General features: G+C 49.0%; 1 protein-coding gene across 1 annotated transcript; it reads left to right on the forward strand.

The window, feature by feature from the left end:
• Nucleotides 1-7,744: 7,744 nt before the first annotated feature.
• Nucleotides 7,745-22,129, forward strand: chst1 (carbohydrate (keratan sulfate Gal-6) sulfotransferase 1; the record flags this gene model as incomplete). Its single annotated transcript, XM_079737049.1, has 5 exons — nt 7,745-7,974; nt 11,478-11,533; nt 20,256-20,286; nt 20,724-20,780; nt 20,866-22,129. The coding sequence occupies 5 exons, from the start codon at nt 7,745-7,747 to the stop codon at nt 22,127-22,129; spliced, it is 1,638 nt and encodes a 545-aa protein (XP_079593175.1).
• Between the last annotated feature and the right edge of the window lie 371 nt (nt 22,130-22,500).

The raw sequence follows: 22,500 nt of genomic DNA on the forward strand, positions 1-22,500 counted from the left end.
GCCCTTCTGGTCATTCCAATGTAAATGCTAATGAGAGGAGAGGAGTGGAGATTGGTTCAGGCCTTCGTCGTACGGAACACCTTTCCTTTTTTTTCATGTCTTTTTTTTTTATGCATGCCAATTTATGCTTTGTCTGCGTTTCTGTGAGCGTATGAATTATGAAGCAGATCCTGGGGCCCCAGAGCCTTATCTTTAGGATGAGTCAAGGCTTATGTTTATGAATAGTGGGGGAGGGTTTACCAAATGCCACGCAGTACGGCAGACACTCAGCCCCCAATGCAGCCGACCGCAGAGGAAACACACTCATATGTTTATCATGTTTAAGCACGGAGCGTGTTTGGAGCTGGTAATATTATTCTGCTCGCCTCATCTATTGTGGACACAAGGAATATAGTTCCCCACACTGATGGTAAATTTAGCTTTTGATGCATTTGTAATTCATTACATGGCAGTATTTGATTTTGTCTTTGTGGAGTATGTTCATTTAATATTTGCACCAGAGAAGTTGAAGTTATTTGTCTCACGAATGAGTACACACACGCAGTAACGTTAGCTTAGGACACACAACGGCACCAGGACCAGTGCCCTGTCCACTGGGACCAGTGCCCTGTCCACTGGGACCAGTCCTCTGTCCACAGGGACCAGTCCTCTGTCCACTGGGACCAGTCCTCTGTCCACTTGAACCAGTGCCCTGTCCACTGGGACCAGTGCCCTGTCCACAGGGACCAGTCCTCTGTCCACAGGGACCAGTCCTCTGTCCACTGGGACCAGTCCTCTGTCCACAGGGACCAGTCCTCTGTCCACAGGGACCAGTCCTCTGTCCACTGGGACCAGTCCTCTGTCCACTGGGACCAGTCCTCTGTCCACTTGGACCAGTCCTCTGTCCACAGGGACCAGTCCTCTGTCCACAGGGACCAGTCCTCTGTCCACTGGGACCAGTCCTCTGTCCACAGGGACCAGTCCTCTGTCCACTGGGACCAGTCCTCTGTCCACTGGGACCAGTCCTCTGTCCACTTGGACCAGTGCCCTGTCCACTGGGACCAGTCCCCTGTCCACTGGGACCAGTCCCCTGTCCACTTGGACCAGTGCCCTGTCCACTGGGACCAGTCCCCTGTCCACTGGGACCAGTCCTCTGTCCACTGGGACCAGTCCTCTGTCCACTGGGACCAGTCCCCTGTCCACTGGGACCAGTCCCCTGTCCACTGGGACCAGTCCCCTGTCCACTGGGACCAGTCCTTTGTCCACAGGGACCAGTGCCCTGTCCACTGGGACCAGTCCCCTGTCCACTGGGACCAGTCCTTTGTCCACAGGGACCAGTCCTCTGTCCACTGGGACCAGTCCCCTGTCCACTGGGACCAGTCCCCTGTCCACTGGGACCAGTCCCCTGTCCACTGGGACCAGTCCTTTGTCCACAGGGACCAGTCCTTTGTCCACAGGGACCAGTCCTCTGTCCACTGGGACCAGTCCCCTGTCCACTGGGACCAGTCCCCTGTCCACTGGGACCAGTCCTTTGTCCACTGGGACCAGTCCTTTGTCCACAGGGACCAGTCCTCTGTCCACAGGGACCAGTCCTCTGTCCACTGGGACAGAGGACTGGGGGTGGAGGAGGTACTGGAGGAGGTACTGGGGGTGGAGGAGGTACTGGGGGCTGGAGGAGGTACTGGAGGAGGTACTGGGGGTGGAGGAGGTACTGGAGGGGTGGAGGAGGTACTGGAGGGGTGGAGGAGGTACTGGAGGAGGTACTGGGGGTGGAGGAGGCACTGGAGGGGTGGAGGAGGTACTGGGGGGTGGAGGAGGTACTGGGGGGTGGAGGAGGTACTGGGGGGTGGAGGAGGTACTGGGGGTGGAGGAGGGATTCGGGGGGGTGATGGTTCTGCGCTGAGAACCATCCAACATTAATGCTTCAGCGTTCTGCCGTCGACCACCAGCCACACTGGGGGGTGGAGGGATCCTATATGAGGCATTAATATTGAATATGAACACACATATTCCATCTAAATCACCATTTCTTGAAATAAATTAATGATATGGTTTTAATGGATTTCTTGGTTTTACCAGAGGGCTCGAAGGCACCAGGAAACGGGGAAACATCATCCCTGAAAGATACCTGGAGAGGGTTTGGGATTATTATGCATATTATGTATATTATTATACATATATGTGATGCATCTTTATTTTTATCCTTAACCATGGTGTATGTCTTTCCATAGAGAAATATCCAACGTATTAGCAACAATTAAAATGGCCTAAGCAAAACAAGCAGTTGGAATAGCATTACTTTATGGCGAGAAAAGAAAGCAAATTCCAAAATAAAAGTGTTAAAATCCACATTAAAATGGGCTTTTCAAAGCTCTTGTAGCTAGCGAGGTCAACAACAGCCCATCTCTCCGGAGCTCTGTGGGACAGATGTGTGACATAGGCCTGCCAGTCAGACGGTTCTATTCCCGGATCCCCACGCAGAATAAAGAATAAGACCAGTATTCATTCTGGTGCTCTGACGCCGCCTGTAGAATCCAACAGCCACACATCTCCCTCTCTGTTATTCCCTCTCTGACAGTGCTGCTGTCAGATGCCGCTGTGCTGCCGGCCAGCAACTCAGTATCAGCCACATCTCCACTGAGTTCCTCCAGTACGTCCTATCACAGATCTGCCGTTCCCTGGCGGATGTTTCCCTTGTGGAAGCTGCCAGGCAGGCCGCTGCCGTACAGAGTAAGAAAAGGCCAACAATGGCTCACTGTGATATCTTTGAGATCATATTCCTATGTTTAAGTGACCTGCTCCCTTTGACTCCTGCTGAGAATACATCAGGCTTTACGCAGCTGGCAGGAACCCCACACATTGGTTTGAGGCCATTAATACCCTTCAGCACTAGCTAACATGTATGGGTGAACAACAATGGTCTGTTATATTACACGCCTTGCAAGTATGTTATTTTGATAATGTTTATTATCCAGGCTATATTTGTGTTCAGTGGAACCCTTGGATAAGATCCAAAATAGACTTTGAGATTGTGAGTTGTGTAAACTAAATGAATTGTAGCATATCAAAGCATATCTTGGGAGAGAATGCTTGTTGCTAAGAGCAACAGCCTGATGCTCCTCCTCTAATAGCAGTTAGCCCCGGTGAAATCACGTTATAATGGAGCGAGATCACCCCTCAGGGCGGATAGAGACTGATCATATTGAACCCTATTCTGTCCTGCAAAGTGAAATCAGACAACTCATAATCCTCCTTATCATAAGACAATTATGCAGAGACAGAGAGCATTACATAATCTGAAAATGTACCGGTATAAATGCATGTCCAAACAAAACATCCTCTTAAAACTGATTTTACTGCTTCAAGGCCAATTCAAACCGACTTGCAGAAACATCCATGGTGTTGAAAGGCTGTACCCCGGTTCCTCTGATCCCCACTGATGGCGATCAGAGGGTTTTCTCTCTCAGGTTAACAGCAGGTTGACCCCTTACCCGACAACGCATGCTTCAGGTTAACTGAACTATAGCTTGTCACCCTTAAGGTGCGGGTCACCCTTAAGGTGCGGATCACCCTGTAAGGTGCGGGTCACCCTTAAGGTGCGGGTCACCCTTAAGGTGCGGGTCACCCTGTAAGGTGCGGGTCACCCTTAAGGTGCGGGTCACCCTGTAAGGTGCTGGTCACCCTTAAGGTGCGGGTCACCCTTAAGGTGCGGGTCACCCTTAAGGTGCTGGTCACCCTTAAGGTGCGGGTCAACCTGCCTGGTATGGGTCAGGTTATGGATCAACACTCCATGATGTATAGAACTTAATGCATAGGCTAGGGTACGCTCATGGAAATAATAAGAAATGCTTGATTTATTTATTCATTGATTCACTAATTGAATGTAATTGATTGTCCAAAGCCATCATTTGTTCATTAATTAATCGTGAACAGGAGCAGTGTGCATTAGTGATGGAATAGAATCACCATTGATTCATCCAATCAATGAGCCCTGTTAGTGCGGACCTCAACCAAGCAGCGGACAGAGGCCAGAATGTTTCGGCAGGCAGGAAAGCAGCCCCTGGCGGGATGGGGGCTGACCCCAGACCTGCACTGCAGTAACGAAGGCCGCGACTGACGCGTCATTGAGGATTCACGCTGGGTCTGGCACCAAAGCTTCTGCAGGCAACATACTCAAGCTGCAAACCTGCAGCAAAGCATGTGCACAGATACATGCAAACATGCCCACACACTAATGCAAAAACGTGCACATGCACACACACAAACAAGACACACAAAAAATATTTACACACACACACAAATATGCGTCAGATACAACCTCAGATATGCATGCACACACAAACACCTACGCATGCAAATATGCACACACACACACACACACACTCACACACACATATGCACAAACATGCACATATACACACACACACAAACAAGGCACAAAAACAATCATTCACACACACAAACCACAACCTGCTGACATCGTAGTAAATTTAATGAGGGACAATTCACAACACACATGTCACACAGGACCACAAACAAATGAGCATACACATACTTATATATAACAGATACTAACACAATGAGGCGTACATGTGTACATGAATGTGTGTATAATACAGTCCAGCACACGGACACCCCCCAGTACAGGGGGGGCCTCCTGCAGGGCGACCACACCGCTCTCAGTCGCTGCTGACAGGGTCAGCGTCTCTCCTGACGTCTGCTGCTCATACCTCATACTGTTCTGTAGCGCTGTCCACGGGTCTCAGAATAGACGTGATGTTTGTGTGAAGGAGAGGCGACGGGAGAGAGAGGATGAGGGATGAGGACACCCAACAGATAAAGCACAAACGATACAAAATAAGAGATATGCAGAAGGAATCAGTAACCTCTATGCTGTACTGCTCTACAAAGAGACAGACTCTCCAACACGTTACTGCCCTGGGAGATGAACTGTCACTCCTCTCTCTCTCCTCTCCTCTCTCCCCTCTCCTCTCTCCCCTCCCCTCTCCCCTCCCCTCTCCTCTCTCCTCTCTCCTCTCTCCTCTCTCCTCTCTCCTCTCCTCTCTCCTCTCTCCCCTCCCCTCTCCCCTCCCCTCTCCTCTCTCCTCTCTCCTCTCTCCCCTCTCCCCTCTCCCCTCCCCTCTCCCCTCTCCTCTCTCCTCTCTCTGCTCTCTCCTCTCTCCCCTCTCCTCTCTCCTCTCTCCCCTCTCCTCTCTCCTCTCTCCCCTCTCCTCTCTCTGCTCTCTCCTCTCTCCCCTCTCCTCTCTCCTCTCTCCCCTCTCCTCTCTCCCCTCTCTCCTCTCTCCCCTCTCCCCTCTCCTCTCTCCCCTCTCTCCCCTCTCCCCTCTCCCCTCCTCTCTCTCCTCTCCTCTCTCTCCTTTCCTCTCTCCCCTCTCCTCTCTCCTCTCTCTCCCCTCCCCTCTCCCCTCCTCTCTCCTCTCTCCCCTCTCCCCTCTCCCCTCTCCTCTCTCCTCTCTCCTCTCTCCTCTCTCCCCTCTCCTCTCTCTCCTCTCTCCTCTCTCCTCTCTCCCCTCTCCTCTCTCCTCTCTCCCCTCTCCTCTCTCCCCTCTCCTCTTTCCTCTCTCCTCTCTCCTCTCTCCTCTCTCCTCTCTCCTCTCTCCCCTCTCGTCTCCTCTCCCCTCTCCTCTCTCCTCTCTCCCCTCTCCTCTCCTCTCTCCTCTCTCCTCTCTCCTCTCTCCTCTCTCCTCTCTCCTCTCTCCCCTCTCCGCTGAGCAGCAGTGAGTCGGTGATGGGCTTCTGTTCCTCCGGGCCCTCTGATGACCTCTAAGTCTGTATCTGACAGCAGGCCCGGACACTGGCATGGAAAAGGAGGAGGAGGGGGAGGAGGAGGCTGAATGTATCCTCCTACTGGGAGTGGAGCGATGAGAACCCTCCCCCACTCTGATGGCTGAGGGGCTGCTGGCCCCCACTCCCAGCTTCCCAGCTTCTCAGTTTTCAGAGGACATGGTTTTGCATCAGTACAGCAGATTAGAGATGCGTTAAAACCATGAGCGAAGCGTGTATTCTACACCTGCCAAGAGTGATTCAGCAACTGGACCGAATGGGCCAAAGAAGGCCCAATACCATTCACCATGAACCAGAACCACCATTAACCAGAACCACCATGAACCAGAACCACCACTAACCAGAACCCCCACTAACCAGAACCACCACTAACCAGAACCACCATGAACCAGAACCACCACTAACCAGAACCACCACTAACCAGAACCACCATGAACCAGAACCACCACTAACCAGAACCACCACTAACCAGAACCCCCACTAACCAGAACCACCACTAACCAGAACCACCATGAACCAGAACCACCACTAACCAGAACCCCCACTAACCAGAACCACCACTAACCAGAACCACCACTAACCAGAACCCCCACTAACCAGAACCCCCACTAACCAGAACCCCCACTAACCAGAACCACCACTAACCAGAACCCCCACTAACCAGAACCCCCATCCCACGAGGAGCTCCCACCGATGACCCCCCCCATGCTCTGAACTTCTGCTGTCTTGTCTCCTCCTTGTTGTATTGGGGTCCAGTTTGTTACCCCGAACATTGGCATCGGTTTATGTTATCAAACATCTCAAAGCTCTGCTTGGTTCCGTGTTCTGTGTCCGGTTCCCTCAAAGCTGTCTATGGTTCCATGTTGTGCGTCCGGTTCCTTCAAAGCCTACCTTGCCAGGCAGTTGGATTCACAAGGATTTTCAGCCAAAGAGAAATGTTAGCTACCCCGAACCCTCTAACCTTCTCCTCTAACCCTAACCTAACCCTAACCCTAACCTAACCCTAACCCTAACCTAACCCTAACCTAACCCTAACCCTAACCTAACCCTAACCTAACCCTAACCCTAACCCTAACCTAACCCTAACCTAACCCTAACCCTAACCCTAACCTAACCCTAACCCTAACCTAACCCTAACCCTAACCTAACCCTAACCCTAACCTAACCCTAACCTAACCCTAACCCTAACCCTAACCTAACCCTAACCCTAACCTAACCCTAACCGTAACCCTAACCCTTACACTAACCCTAACCCTAACCTAACCCTAACCATAACTCACTCTCAAGCAGAACAGATAAAAGACTGAGAGCAGGGCCGAAGAGGGCGACCAATGGGGCAGACACCGCCTCCCAGGAGGAGGAGGCGCTCCACACAGCCGGCCTCTGTCAGGGCCTCCTGCGGTCCTTTCAGCGGGCCTCCACTGAGCCCTGCGCAGTAAGGAGAACCACAATCCCTGTCCCCTGTTGTGCTGTGCTTTGTGCGGGTCACGGCCCCAGAGGGGCCCTGATGGAGGCCCTGACATTGAGCTGGGGCGGGGGGGCGGCGGCATTAAGGCACTATAGGCTGAGTTTGAGCAGGGGTTCGCATGGGGGGGTGCTGTGTGCCTTACACACACACATGTAAATGATACGGCTCAGTGGCTGATCCGGCGCAACCTCGCTCCCAGGCTGCTGCTCTGAGCTCAGGGGACTCAGAGGGGGAGGGGCTAGGGGCAGGGGGAGGGGGGGACGGGAGGGGGAGGGGCTAAGGGCAGGGGGGAGGGGTTAAGGGGAAAGGGGTGGGGTTTATAAGCTGAGGGTGTTGAGGGGATTAGGGTCCCAGCCTTCAATACTGTTTCAGTAGAAGAAATGATTCAGTCTCTTCCCTCCGCTTCACATCACGCTCCAAACAAACCGTTCCCCCCCCCCAGTACAAGCCTCTCCTTGAGGAGGGGTGGGGCGAGGGGGGGTTCTCACCTGGATGCCCAGGGGTGTTTGTATAAAGCGGCTCCAGGCCTCTGCTTGCTGCACCTGCCAGTCCAACGGCGCCAGAGGCGTGAGGGCGCGGCCAGACGCCCTCACGCCCCCCTCCTTCAGAGGGGAACTCCACTCAAAGCCCCTTTCCTCTTTTCTGCCCAATTACCGCACAGCCGGCCGCGCCGCGGCTGCTATTCCAGACGGAGCATTAGGGGAGAGGAAAGAGGAACCAAGGTGGGAAGAAAATGGAGTCAAGGAGACGTCATCAGGTGAAGAACCGCTGAAAACCGGTTTGGATCTTTGGTGGAGCCCTTAAGGGAGTCCTTAAGGTGTAGATCTGTGGTGGAGTCCTTAAGGGAGTCCTTAAGGTGTAGATCTGTGGTGGAGTCCTTAAGGGAGTCCTTAAGGTGTAGATCTGTGGTGGAGTCCTTAAGGGAGTCCTTAAGGTGTAGATCTGTGGTGGAGTCCTTAAGGGAGTCCTTAAGGTGTAGATCTGTGGTGGAGTCCTTAAGGGAGTCCTTAAGGTGTAGATCTGTGGTGGAGTCCTTAAGGGAGTCCTTAAGGGGGGGATCTCCACACTGCACCATCTACCAGTGACCCCTGGGATTCTGAATGATGGTGAACATGCCCCCCCCTCCCCCCCCCTCAGTGAAAGGCCATTGGGGGGGGGGGGGCAGATCAGATGTGAGTCACCCTGCTATGCGCTCATATTGTATTTGTTGACATGCCTATACCCAACCAACCCCCAGTGAGAGGTCCTTCTATCCTCCTCGTTGAGGAGCTCTGGCCATGCAGACAGATGTGGGGACGTTTGGCCCATGAAGTTGATCTGGGATCCTGGGCATCGCTGTGTTTCCAGACAGACGAACGGCTCACAGATGGCAGCGCATACGAGATGAAGCCGCATGCTCACGACGTGACGGGGAGCTACAGCCACACCGCCCGCCGAGAACCCTCATCCTTCACATACCTTCTGCTTTAAAAAGCACTTCTTTACCAGTCAATTCAAAAGGGAGAGATGTAAATGTATCACCAGGAATATTTAATTCTTTAAACCACTGATTTGGTCGTAAAAAGCTCTGTCCAGCGCTCCACTCTGTCCTCTGCACATCGAGAGGATGCAGACCGATAGTTTTAGGGCCAAACTGGTTCAGCCTGATTAAAAGCATCTCTAATGTCGGGCCGGGCTAATGCAGGTCCACACCATTACGCACACCTGCTACCCAGCCACAGTTAAGCCCATTGAATTACAAGCCGATATCCCCCTAATTTCACTTATCTCTGTGATGCTGGGGTAGTTTGTCGATGAAACCTGATTAAAACAACAAAGTCCGTCCTGACGTGACCTTTTGGACTCCAATGGTGCCGCTGGTCAGCATCGCTGCTCTATCTCTGGATCTACAGATTATGCATTACCCTCATTTTTACCATGCACTGCATTATTATTCTATCTTAGTATGCATCTTTTGCATCTGTGATGGTTCCCAATAGAATGCTGGGCATTCTGCATCTTCTTGGTAAAATAATTGATCCCAGATTATTGAGGACAAGAAAAATTGTGATGAATTCTGGGAACACTGATCCCCTGCTTGCCATAATCTGTGTTTGGCCAACTGCAGAGCTAAGCCTGGTTCCATCTGAAGGATGGAACAGGAGGGGGGGGGGCTGACCTGTAGGCCAGGCTGACGTCGCCACGACGATTCCCGAAATGCGTATTCGTCTGGAATCTCTCCATCTTTTTCTATATCCGAGGAGCGTTATCAAGGGGTGCAGACCTTCAGCCAATCAGAGCAGACAACTCTGACGTAACGGTTGCAAACTTTAAATCCTGTCGGAAGTCTGGAGAGACATCAAAACTCAACAGAACCAGTTCAGTCCCAAAGACCAGTCCACATCAAAACTCAACAGAACCAGTTCAGTCCCAGAGACCAGTCCACATCAAAACTCAACCAAACCAGTTCAGTCCCCGAGACCAGTCCACATCAAAACTCAACAGAACCAGTTCAGTCCCAGAGACCAGTCCACATCAAAACTCAACAGAACCAGTTCAGTCCCCGAGACCAGTCCACATCAAAACTCAACAGAACCAGTTCAGTCCCCGAGACCAGTCCACATCAAAACTCAACAGAACCAGTTCAGTCCCAGAGACCAGTCCACATCAAAACTCAACCAAACCAGTTCAGTCCCAGAGACCAGTCCACATCAAAACTCAACAGAACCAGTTCAGTCCCAGAGACCAGTCCACATCAAAACTCAACAGAACCAGTTCAGTCCCAGAGACCAGTCCACATTGAAACTCAACCCAACCAGTTCAGTCCCCGAGACCAGTCCACATCAAAACTCAACAGAACCAGTTCAGTCCCAGAGACCAGTCCACATCAAAACTCAACCAAACCAGTTCAGTCCCAGAGACCAGTCCACATCAAAACTCAACAGAACCAGTTCAGTCCCAGAGACCAGTCCACATCAAAACTCAACAGAACCAGTTCAGTCCCAGAGACCAGTCCACATTGAAACTCAACCCAACCAGTTCAGTCCCCGAGACCAGTCCACATCAAAAATCGACAGAACCAGTTCAGTCCCAGAGACCAGTCCACATCAAAACTCAACAGAACCAGTTCAGTCCCAGAGACCAGTCCACATCAAAACTCAACAGAACCAGTTCAGTCCCAGAGACCAGTCCACATCAAAACTCAACAGAACCAGTTCAGTCCCAGAGACCAGTCCACATCAAAACTCAACAGAACCAGTTCAGTCCCAGAGACCAGTCCACATTGAAACTCAACCCAACCAGTTCAGTCCCCGAGACCAGTCCACATCAAAACTCAACAGAACCAGTTCAGTCCCAGAGACCAGTCCACATCAAAACTCAACAGAACCAGTTCAGTCCCAGAGACCAGTCCACATCAAAACTCAACAGAACCAGTTCAGTCCCAGAGACCAGTCCACATTGAAACTCAACCCAACCAGTTCAGTCCCCGAGACCAGTCCACATCAAAACTCAACAGAACCAGTTCAGTCCCAGAGACCAGTCCACATCAAAACTCAACAGAACCAGTTCAGTCCCATAGACCCAGCAGCAGCAGCTGTATGGGTTGGCGCTGAAGGCCTCAACACAGCCCACTGTGCATCAGTCCCGCCCCCTATTAGATACATGGTTCTGATTGGCCGGATCAGTTGGAATTCTGCCTGAATGGGGGCGGGCCGGACTGGCTAAGCACATTGATGTGAGCTGCAGATTCTTCTGGTTCCCAGGTGAAGGGGTTAGGCTTCTGAAATCAAATATAGCCTACATCAACTGTCTATAGATCAGCAAAAAATATTTTATTATTGCTGAAGAATATTTTTTGGCCTATTTATCATTTTATATCTAGTACTGTTGTAAAATATTGATCAGTACATGCCCAATCGTTCACAATAATGTGTTTTTAGTTTTGCTAAACCAGCAAAAATCAAGCCAGAGTAGACTACCTGAATAAAGAATGGTTTATATAGTGTATATACATATGTATTTGTATACATAGATATATATATTTATATATATATATATATATATATTTATATACATATATATATTGTAATGATAGCCCATTGTTGGGATCATGCCTCTTTATGCTGTGGAGCAGCGTCCTAACAGACACCAGACTCATTACCAACTGTCTTAGGATCACGGAGCTCCTCCCCTCGCCTTCCAGGAGGCTCTCCCTGTGTTCCGCTCCTCCTCCACTCATCTCCAGCTCCCTGAGCAGCCGCACCATCCTGGCTGCCGCCGGGCTGGCTCACACCCTCAGAGGTGCACGATGAGTGTCTGATGGCTCAATGAGCGGCCAAAGGTCAGGGAGGCGCTATATCGTGCTGCAGTCCCTTTAGACGCCATGGGATCCCAGTGCCCCATGCTGCTGGCAGGACTGGCAGATCCCATCCTGACACCTTATATTCCCATTATTCTGTCCTGGGATTCTGCATGGACACCCACATATTTCTGAGGGACTTTCTCTGCTCATATTGTTTATTAGTCTGCCCCTGTCCCCGTCGGCCACGGGAGGAGACGGCAGAGCGGCGGAGCCTGGCCATCAGCCTGTTGCATCATTCAATTTGTTCTCTTTCTGTTTGTACCGAACGCCAAGACGCTCCGATGGCAGCGCTGAGCACACAGGCAGCTGGCACCCTGCTTATCGTCTGGACCGCAGTGTGGAGGCTCTGTCTGTCTGTCCGTCCGTCCGTCCATCCGTCCGTCCGTCCGTCTGTCCGTCTGTCTGTCTGTCCATCTGTCTGTCTCTCTGTCTGTCTGTCTGCCTGTGTGTCTGTCTGTCTGTCTGTCTGTCTGTCTTCTGCAGAGAGGAGCTTCCCCCTCCACTCAGCAACGTGGGTCTTCACTAGCTCCATCCCCGTCCCCCATTTGACCAGATGCCATGGAGGGTTTGTCATTTGTTTCCCAGTGACTTTCTAATATTTAATACATTTCTGTATCTTATATGAATCGTGCTTCATACGTGTATCTGTCGTCTTAACGGTTGACTAGTAGTAAGGAAGTATATCTGATTCTTCCTGTTTTGATGTGACCTAACTCAGCCAGTGTTGCTCTAGTAACTGCAACGCAGCAGACCAAAAGTGAGAGTAAGCGTGCCCATGCATAATTATTGTTAGTCGCTCTGAAACATTCTCCTACGATTTGAAGACATTTGAACAGACGTCCTGAGGTGTTCTACTCCATTTCGTTCCATTATGCGTGAGCTTCAGGTCAAGGACTAAACCTTCCTACGTGATGCTTCACGGCGATGTGTCTTGAACCTCCAGATTGGTTCCACCGCCCCCTCTGCTGACAGCCCATCACGGTCAGACACCCTCACCACCGCGACACTGAAGAAAGAAGGGACAATATTGATGCTGACATGAATCCATAATCAGGGCTCCTTCCTCCAGCACTCCGTCACGGCTGCTCTGGCTCACCTATAACGACCCGGGAACAAACTCAACATCACAACAACAAACTGACACGCACAACAGCTCATCCACGTAAACACACCTCAACAGATAACAAACCCCTCTGAAGAACGACATCTCACATGGTCTGGATTTCATTTTGAAGCCTCAACTTGCTTTGATATATGTTGAAAACAATCCGATTTAATTAGAATGGGACCAAGTCAGGAATCTTTCACACATCCTTACTGGTGTTACGTTTAGTATATTTCCCCTGATACCAGCCACACATTATAGCCACCTGAGGGAGAGCTTGGTCCTAGACTACTGTGTGTGTGTGTGTTGTGTGTGTGTGTGTGTGTGTGTGTGTGTGTGTGTGTGTATGGGCCCGTGTGTGTGCACATGCTTGTGCGAGTGTGTACCTGGATGTGCGCCTTCCTCCAATGCCGCTTTATGTTTGTGGTTTATCAAGTCACAAAGAAAGAGGAAGGTTCTGTCTGAACAGGCGGAGAGACGTCTGACCCAGGATCGCTACGGGAAAAGGCCGAACCCTGGGGCTCCCACAGCGTATAACTCAACCCTGGGGCTCCCACAGGGGCTGTCTGTGTTTGTGTGTGTGTGTGTTGACATGAGGTGCATACAAATCAGGTCAATTCAAACAATTACTTTAAACTCATCAGCATATCTGAAATATGACGATACAAAGTCAGAAACACCAGTACTCCAGGGAGCTTAGAATGAGGCGTCAGCAACGTAGAGATAGATTATTACTACTGAACAGAAACACACAGACGACTACAGATACAGAGGTGTCGCATTAAGAAATCTAAAGAAAAACATCCTTTATTGAACATGAATACAAAAATGTGATGTTCTGTAGAAAAAGATTATCTGTAGTAACATTGCGAGCAGACTGAATGACACTAGGCTATTGCAGTGGCAATGTTGCACTTTGGGTCTTAAAAATAATTTAGATGAAAGCTATTCACATTGTGTAAGAAGTCTGCATAATCATATGCTACTGACAGAGTGGTCAAACATATGTAATTATAAACAATGATTAATGTTTCCTCATGGGGTATTGACATAGACAATTTTTGTGGCAAACTCACAAAAGCCCTTTTTAAAATTCCTGCAATCAAAAAAATGAAATATTGAAGAGAGGAAGCGGAGGGAAGAGGGTATTCAGGAGCAGATGAGGCCGTCTGAAGGCCCAGTCCCCAGGCTCCTCCTCAGCCTGGTGAAATGGCTCCGCCACAGTCTCCAGCCCACAGTCTTCAGTCCACAGTCTCCAGTCCACAGTCTCCAGTCCACAGTCTCCAGTCCACAGTCTCCAGTCCACAGTCTCCAGCCCACAGTCTCCAGTCTACAGTCTCCAGTCCACAGTCTTCAGTCCACAGTCTCCAGTCTACAGTCTCCAGTCCACAGTCTTCAGTCCAGTCTCCAGTCCACAGTGTTCAGTGTGCTGCCTGCTGGCTGAGGCAGAGGGAGGCTATCGCTTCAGAACAGATGCCTGCGCCAGCGTGTCCTCCTGACAGGGTGTCACAAGCTGGCCTCATCGACAGGGTGACTCTGGGGAGGTGGGGCTATGGCTCCAGAACTCTGTCTGTCTATCTGTCTGCTGACCGGGGACTGCCACAGGCTGTGCTGAGCCAGTCCGTGGAGGCGCTCATGTCCGAGTGAAGACAATAACCGTGGAGGACTCCGGGGAGCAGCGAGGGAGACGGCGGCCAAGTGTGATGAACACGAGGATGAAGAGGGACTGTACCTCCTGCTGTGTGGACACTGGAGTCGGCTCTGATCGTCAAGTCGTTTAATGTGAAACAGTGTGTTAGACACGGCGCTGACGTCCCCATCTGTCCCTGGCAGGAAGCCTTCTTCACGTGTGGAGAGCAGCGAGAGGACCAATGAAGGAACAGGGAACTGGCATCAACACTCTTCCACAAGCTTTCTTTTTCATTCTCAGAGGATGCACTATCATAAGTGATGTCATTTTGTTGCTATTGTGTATTCTCCCTCTGAGAGTTGAACAGGGTTTCACCATGCCATCTCTGACACAGGAAGCATTCTTTGTGTGCTCGCCAACACAAAGAGCTTTTTGTCAATTTGTATTTTTTGTACTATTATTATTACTATTACTATTATTATAGGTGTTTTATGTGTTCTGGAACCATTTTCAATTTCACTCAAGGATTTGGTTGACAGAGAACACGTGGTTCTGCTGTGAGTGAGTCCAGCAGCCGGCCAGCGGCCTCACACAGTCCATCAGTCTATTAGAGCAACAAGCAGTACGATTCCACAGCAATAAACCTCATATTGTACAAACTAAATGTATAAAGATAGGCATGGTATCACCACCAAGCACCAACCAAACCAACATAAAAACCAAATTACTGATTAACATAATTCACGAATGATAATGAAACAGGAATAATTTGTACAACTTGACATTATCAAGCTTTATTGTTCTCTTTGTTTGGTGCATAAAACAACTGCAATCACATTAAGCCTCCTTCAGGTCTGGCTGCCGGGGTTTAAAGAAATGAGACGACAAACATACACATAAAGACGGGCGTTATATGTTCAACAAAACGGACACAATAGAAACATTGGACACAATGGCGGTTCTACACGGGGCCTACGGGGGCCAGTGCCGCTGTAGGCATGGCCCTGGCCCCCTCTGTGGCCCCCCCATGCTGGACAAATAAAACAATTATGATTTTACTGATTTTACGGAACTAATGCGACGCATGGTTCTACAGGGGTAACTTTGAGAGGCGCACCCCAACACCGAGGTGCTGCTGCTGGGCCAATGAGAGCTCAGCGACTGCTCCTGGAGAAAGAGCCACGGTTTCTCCTGTTGCAAGAGGCGAAGGTGAGCAGAACGATCTCATTTCGTTAGTGACTTGTTGTTCTTGCAAATAACCGTGTTACTGTAGTTCCTCACACTGATGATGAAATTAAGCTTGCAAATGTCTGGTCTCGATATATTTAGAAACATAATCATATCTAAGCAAACTCATCGAAGAGAGTATCCAAATGTCGGTATCCTTGCTAGGTCTAGGCTACACAATGTCTCAATGTTAACCACGTATTTTCATCTGTTTTGGCTGTTATATTGGGATAACAAATACATTTGAGTAAAGAGTAGTAGGCTATCTGCCCGTGTTAAGTAGGGAGGGATGGTTATGCAACGAAATGTAATGCATGCCCCCCTTTTTATTCTTTATTTTTTTAGCAGCTATCATGAGAAAAGAACAGGGGAACAGGGAATTTTGCTAAAAGGGAAGAACAGTTTCTCCACACTGAAACTGATGAGATAAATAGGAAATGGAACATTGTTTTGCACTTCGTTGTACCCTGGAGTTTTATTTCCCATTGACACACTGTATTCGTACCCTGTACTGTATTTTTTATTTTTCATTTTTTATGGCCCTGCCTCTCTTGCACGCTTGTACAAAACAAATGTTTATATGATTTTGATGATTTAGGGCATAAGCTCCATCAATTAAGATAGTTTGACAGAAAAATACAGACTGGTGAAGTAATGAACTCTTGTACAAATTAAATGTCTGATGATTTTAAAGTAAATCAAAGTTTATAATCTTTAAATATCATTTTTTGCCATTTCATTTGTGCCCCTCTGGTTAAACACTGGCCCCTCCTTGGTCCCCCTAGTAAAGGTTGTCTAGAACCGCCACTGGTTGCACATATACATGCAAAGAATATTCATGGCTTCAATGTTTTACCGTATATGTAGCTTTTAAAATAATAGCCGTGAAGAATATATTATTGAAGATCAACTTATTAAGTATGATGTAAGAAAAGGGGTGAGGATGTTGTGATATTAAAAGATGTTGTGTTATTAAATGAATTTGACATTTCAATCCAGTATGCATGTGTTCTATTTTTAGGTTTGGGGTGTCGTCGCTCTGAAGGATGTTTAGAGTGTTCTCAGCTCCCTGTCTCTGCAGCACCAGGTCATCCTACCAACAGGTCTTACTGCTGCAGGAACTCTGCAGACCACAGACATGGTTCAGGACCAAACCTTTATTCAGGGAAATCACTGGACAGCGTTTTACACATCTAACTCAATACTAGGGTTAGGGTTAAAATAAGAACAGGTGTTGTTTTTGATTCTACAAACGATAATGAAGCTCCTTTCAAATTAAAATAAGATCACAATGGGACCGGTCGCATGTGTGTGTGTGTGTGTGTGTGTGTGTGTGTGTGTGTGTGTGTGTGTGTGTGTGTGTGTGTGTGTGTATGTGTGTGTGTGTGTGTGCGTGTGTGTGTGTGGCAATTCAAAGCTCTTGTTTTAGAGGTCTCATTGTCTATAAAACCATACGATCATTCAAACAGAAACTTCAGAGCCTTGAATATTCTTTTTAATCAATAAATTATTTTATTAGCATCACAATCATTCAAACATGTATTACTGTTTGCATTTGTCCTGCATTTCTCCCTCCTATTATAAGCAGCGATTGTTCGACCAATGAGATTTGGTCGATCAAGTGCATATGGACCAACCACAATCTACCAACCGACCAGAACTTCACACGCCAAGTATTTAACCATGTTACAGTATATTAACTCATTGTAATTTTGTTTAATTGCAGATCTATGAATCGCCTGGTTCCAGAGGTATGTGGTCATCGTCACGTTTGACATGCTTGATGGCACTGACCCAATCAGCCATATAGCGCAGCTAACGTCAGCCCATTCGTCCAATTCCACAACCTTACCAGCCGTATTTTTTACGTTTTGCCTCATGTTCTTGTTTTAAATTGGCATGTCTTGCATAGTACCACATTAAAGTAACGTACAACCCTAGTGATGATCTAAATTGAAAGAACAGAATCTGCCACCAAAATGTTTTACTTCGGGACCAAATATTTAAACTTTTCAAATGCACAGAAAATGTCTCCGAGATCAAACCCTTACAGAACCGAAATAATGAGAGGAATGCATCCAAAATATGGTTTCTAAAAAACGGTGGTTTGAAATATTAAGGTTTTTTAATGCATGTCGTTTTTTTTTTTATTGCAACACATTTTTTCGGTCAATTAATACTTTAATACTTTTTATGTTGGTCTCATAATCCTTTATGTTTGTGATTAAAACGCTTTCTACAAAAAGACCCAAATGTTTCCCTAATGGCCGAAACGCAAAAGGGCACCAAGACAAACGATTAGACAGCCGGGCCAATGTATGTAACATGGAAGGTGCTTTTGTTTTCAAATGCATTTATGGTACTCTAAAAATGTAGTAATTATCTTTTGTTTGAAATATAAATATTTGTGCTTTGTTTGCAATGCATAGTTTTTCACTCAGTATAAATACAAACGTCTACCTCCAAAGCCTATTCCCTCTAAACGCAAAAAGAGCATCAACAACGCACCGTCAGTTAAAACCCATTTGTTGATTATTACTGATTTATCGTTGATATTCAAAGTATCCGTGATTTGCAGAAACGTTTCCTTCTGTGTGTGTGTGTGTGTGTGTGTGTGTGTGTGTGTGTGTGTGTGTGTGTGTGTGTGTGTGTGTGTGTGTGTGTGTGTGTGTGTGTGTGTGTGTGATTGTGCGTGTGAGAGAGAGTCAGCCGTGACATAGAAGGGAGCTATTGGGATGGCGAGGAAAAGGGAAAATAAAAAATACATGTGTGCGTGTTTGCATGACAGAGAAGGAGAGAGAGAGAGAGAGAGAGAGAGAGAGAGAGAGAGAGAGAGAGAGCGAGCGAGCAGGTGGAGAGTAGGAGGGTCTGGGGGTGGTCCAGACACCCTCTCTCTCCGCTTCTGCGCATCATTTTTCAGGATCCCGTGCTGAACGCGCTTCTCCCGTCCTCCCGCCGGCTCTGCTGTTGCCAACACCTCCTCATCCGCCCATCGCTCCTCCGAACTGGGCAGGACTCGAACTCTCTACCGACCGGTCTCTTTGGATTGCATGGCTCCGTCATTGGGCACGTATCTCGACCAGGCAAAGACGCGTGATATCACTCGTCTGAAGACCACGGGAGCCTTGAGACATGGAGCTCAACCCTGATGGGAGCCCTGCAGCAGCCACAGAGGTACGGATCTATCTCTATATATCTATCTCTCTATATTTATCTCTATATATTTGTCTATAGCAGACAATGTGGTGGTCCCCGTGATTAGACAGGGCCTTCGTTAGGTCCATCTACTGGATCCGGGATGTGATACTCGACGTGTCGGTCTGATGCTCGGTGCGTCGGTCGGATGCCCGGTGTGTCGTCTCAGGGAAATGATGCTCGATGTGTCGTCTCCGGGATGTGATGCCCGGTGTGTCGTCTCCGGGATGTGATGCCCAGTGTGTTAGTCCATCGCAGCATCCCTCCGGATGTCTGCATCGTAGCCGAACGCATCCCTGCTGCAGCAGTGAGCTCCCGAGGAGATGGGATGTTGAGGTCCCCTGTTTGCGTGATTAACGAGAAGCTGTCGACGCTACTAAAGATCCCAGCCTTTGTTTTTTGTCAAATAAATAATAGTCATATTTTCTTCCAAAAATAGACGGTAACAGAAGCCGTGCGTTGAGGAACCATTGATGATCCGCTGGGTTTAGACCTCAACGATGTGTTGAGGTTGATGTTCTGTTTTTGTGTTTTTCTTTGGCACAGTGGTCCATATGAACTGTTTCCTAAAGCGCATGCCCCTTGGGTTAGGATTATCCTTAAACCACATTTAGATTATACCCAGGTTAATGAATTATTCCCAGCATTTAAAGAGGTTTTGAATCATTGCATTGCGTTTCAATGACTGATGCGTACTTTTAACATCAAACTGAATATCAGACCGCCTGTACCAGAAGGACACAGCTCCTTAAACATGTTGTTGAGAACAATATTTCCCCTTGAATTGTCATTGACCGTAAAGCTAGGACACCGATGTCTCCGTCCGTCAGTCAGCAGCTCTACTCTTCCTGGTTGCATATTGTGAACACAGATTTAGGGTTAGGGTGAAGGCCTGTGTTCAAGATCTAATAACTTCTGTTGCTGGCATTGAGACCAACAGCTGTGGTCGCATAACTTCAGATTCCAAGAGAGCCACCAGACCTCCGGTCTGTGTTGTGCTAACGGCTGGACTTCTTACCTCGACATAACTGATGTTGTTTCATATCCAGCTAACATTAGGGTCCTTTATTCATTTCTTAGAGAGTAAGCAGATTTTAAATGTATATATAAAATGTGTGTATTAAAGGCTGTGTAACTGTATTATACACAAAATTTATCAATAGGCAGCGTTTAGAAGAAAAAATATATAGTGATTAGAAGAAAATATAAAAGTAATAATAATAATTAGTGTTGGGCAAAATGGGCATCAACTTTATTTGGATGTTTAACTTCAAAAAAATTAATTTGCATATTTGGAAGACATTGTATTCTTTCTGACTTAATATGAGTATTCATTACTACAATATTAATAGCTTATTTCAATGAATCAGTTCCTACATGTGACATACTTTAGTTCAAACAATTATTGCCAATATAAATTCATTCAGATTGAGGTCATGTTTGAAACATGACACGGCAACTTCAACAGGAGGACCTCATGTGTCCCGTGTCCCTCATGTCCCAGGCTATCTGACCACTGATTTCTTCACGGGACAGTGTGTCCCAGTGTGTCCTCATGGGACAGTGTGTTCCAGTGTGTCCTCATGGGACAGTGTGTCCCAGTGTGTCCTCATGGGACACGGTGTCCTCATGGGACACACTGGGACACACTGTCCCATGAGGACACACTGTCCTCATGGGACAGTGTGTCCCAGTGTGTCCTCATGTGACAGTGTGTCCTCATGTGACAGTGTGTCCCAGTGTGTCCTCATGGGACAGTGTGTCCCAGTGTGTCCTCATGTGACAGTGTGTCCTCATGTGACAGTGTGTCCCAGTGTGTCCTCATGGGACAGTGTGTCCCAGTGTGTCCTCATGGGACAGTGTGTCCCAGTGTGTCCTCATGGGACAGTGTGTCCCAGTGTGTCCTCATGTGACAGTGTGTCCCAGTGTGTCCTCATGTGACAGTGTGTCCCAGTGTGTCCTCATGGGACAGTGTGTCCCAGTGTGTCCTCAAGGGACAGTGTGTCCTCAAGGGACAGTGTGTCCTCATGTGACAGTGTGTCCCAGTGTGTCCTCATGGGACAGTGTGTCCCAGTGTGTCCTCATGGGACAGTGTGTCCCAGTGTGTCCTCAAGGGACAATGTGTTGCTGGCATTGGCCTCCATCGCCATCCAGTACACCGCCATCCGGACGCTGACCTCAAAGCCTTTCCAGCTGTGCCCGCTGCCCAGCCCCCAGAACTGTGGTCTAGGCGGCCAGGAGACCGACCCCCCCTTTGAGCGGGGCGGCGGTGCTGGCTGCGAGGACTACAACTACTTCACGGTCAACGCCAGCCGTAAGACGCACATCCTGGTGCTGGCCACGACGCGCAGCGGCTCCTCCTTCGTGGGCCAGCTGCTGAACCAGCACCAGGACGTCTTCTATCTGTTCGAGCCGCTGTACCATGTACAGACCACTCTGATCCCCCGCCTCTCGCACAGCCGCAACGCCGCAGACCGCCGCGTGATGCTGGGTGCCAGCCGGGACCTCCTGCGCAGTCTGTACGGCTGCGACCTGTACTTCCTGGAGAGCTACATCAAGCCACCGCCCGCCAACCACAGCACCGACAAGCTGTTCCGGCGCGGGGCCAGCCGGGCGCTGTGCCAGCAGCCCGCCTGCGACGCCTTCGGCCCTGAGGACGCCAACGTGGAGGAGGGCGACTGCGTGAAGAAGTGCGCTGCGCTGAACATGTCGCTGGCCACCGAGGCCTGCCGGGACAAGCGGCACGTGGCCATCAAGACGGTGCGGGTGCCGGAGGTGGGGGACCTGCGGGCGCTGGTGGACGACCCCCGGCTCAACGTGAAGGTGGTCCAGCTGGTCAGGGACCCCCGCGGGATCCTGTCCTCCCGCATCGAGACCTTCAGGGACACCTACCGGCTGTGGCGCATCTGGAGGGCCACCGGGCGACGGCCCTACAACCTGGACCTCTCGCAGCTCACCGTGGTCTGCGAGGACTTCCTGAACTCGGTCACCACCGGCCTGGCTCACCCCCACTGGCTGAAGGGGAAGTACATGCTGCTCCGCTACGAGGACCTGGCCAGAAACCCGCTGCAGAAGACCAAGGAGATGTACGACTTCCTGGGTCTGGCCATGGATAAAAACGTGGAGGAATGGATCCACGCCAACACCAGGGGCAGCAGCGAGCCCTCGGCCAAACACAAGTTCGGCACGGTCAGAGACTCGGCGGCCAACGCGGAGAGCTGGCGGCTGAAGCTGTCCTACGACATGGTGGAGTACACGCAGGCGGTCTGCGACAAGGCCCTCCTGCAGCTGGGCTACAAGGCTGTGAGGTCTGCGGACGAGCTGAAGAACATGTCCCTCTCGTTGGTGCAGGACAAAACCTTTGTGGCTTTTTTGTAACAAGATACTTTCTTCAATGACTATTTTTGATATATTTATAAATGTTGCCTTATCAGTTTGCAAGATCATTGTTTTGGTTTCTTTTCTTTCTTTCTGAATTAATGTTTGTTCAAATTTGCACTAAACTTCAAACGTCTTTGAATGCACCAGGGGAAGAATGGATGATTCCCCACGGTTAAAAATACAGCACACTTTTAATTAAAAGAAGACAAAAAATGAGCTAGTTTACAAATTATTAGTGTCATCAACTTTTTTTCCTTCCACATATTGTCCTCATTCATCTGTAAGTTATTGTTTAATCATGAGCTAAATACTGCTCCTTTATTGGTTGGTTAGGACCAGATGTTTCATGCACTCCTTTTATTCCGTTC

This window comes from Pollachius pollachius (assembly GCF_949987615.1).
Source record: "Pollachius pollachius genome assembly, chromosome: 5".
Lineage (NCBI taxonomy): Eukaryota > Metazoa > Chordata > Actinopteri > Gadiformes > Gadidae > Pollachius > Pollachius pollachius.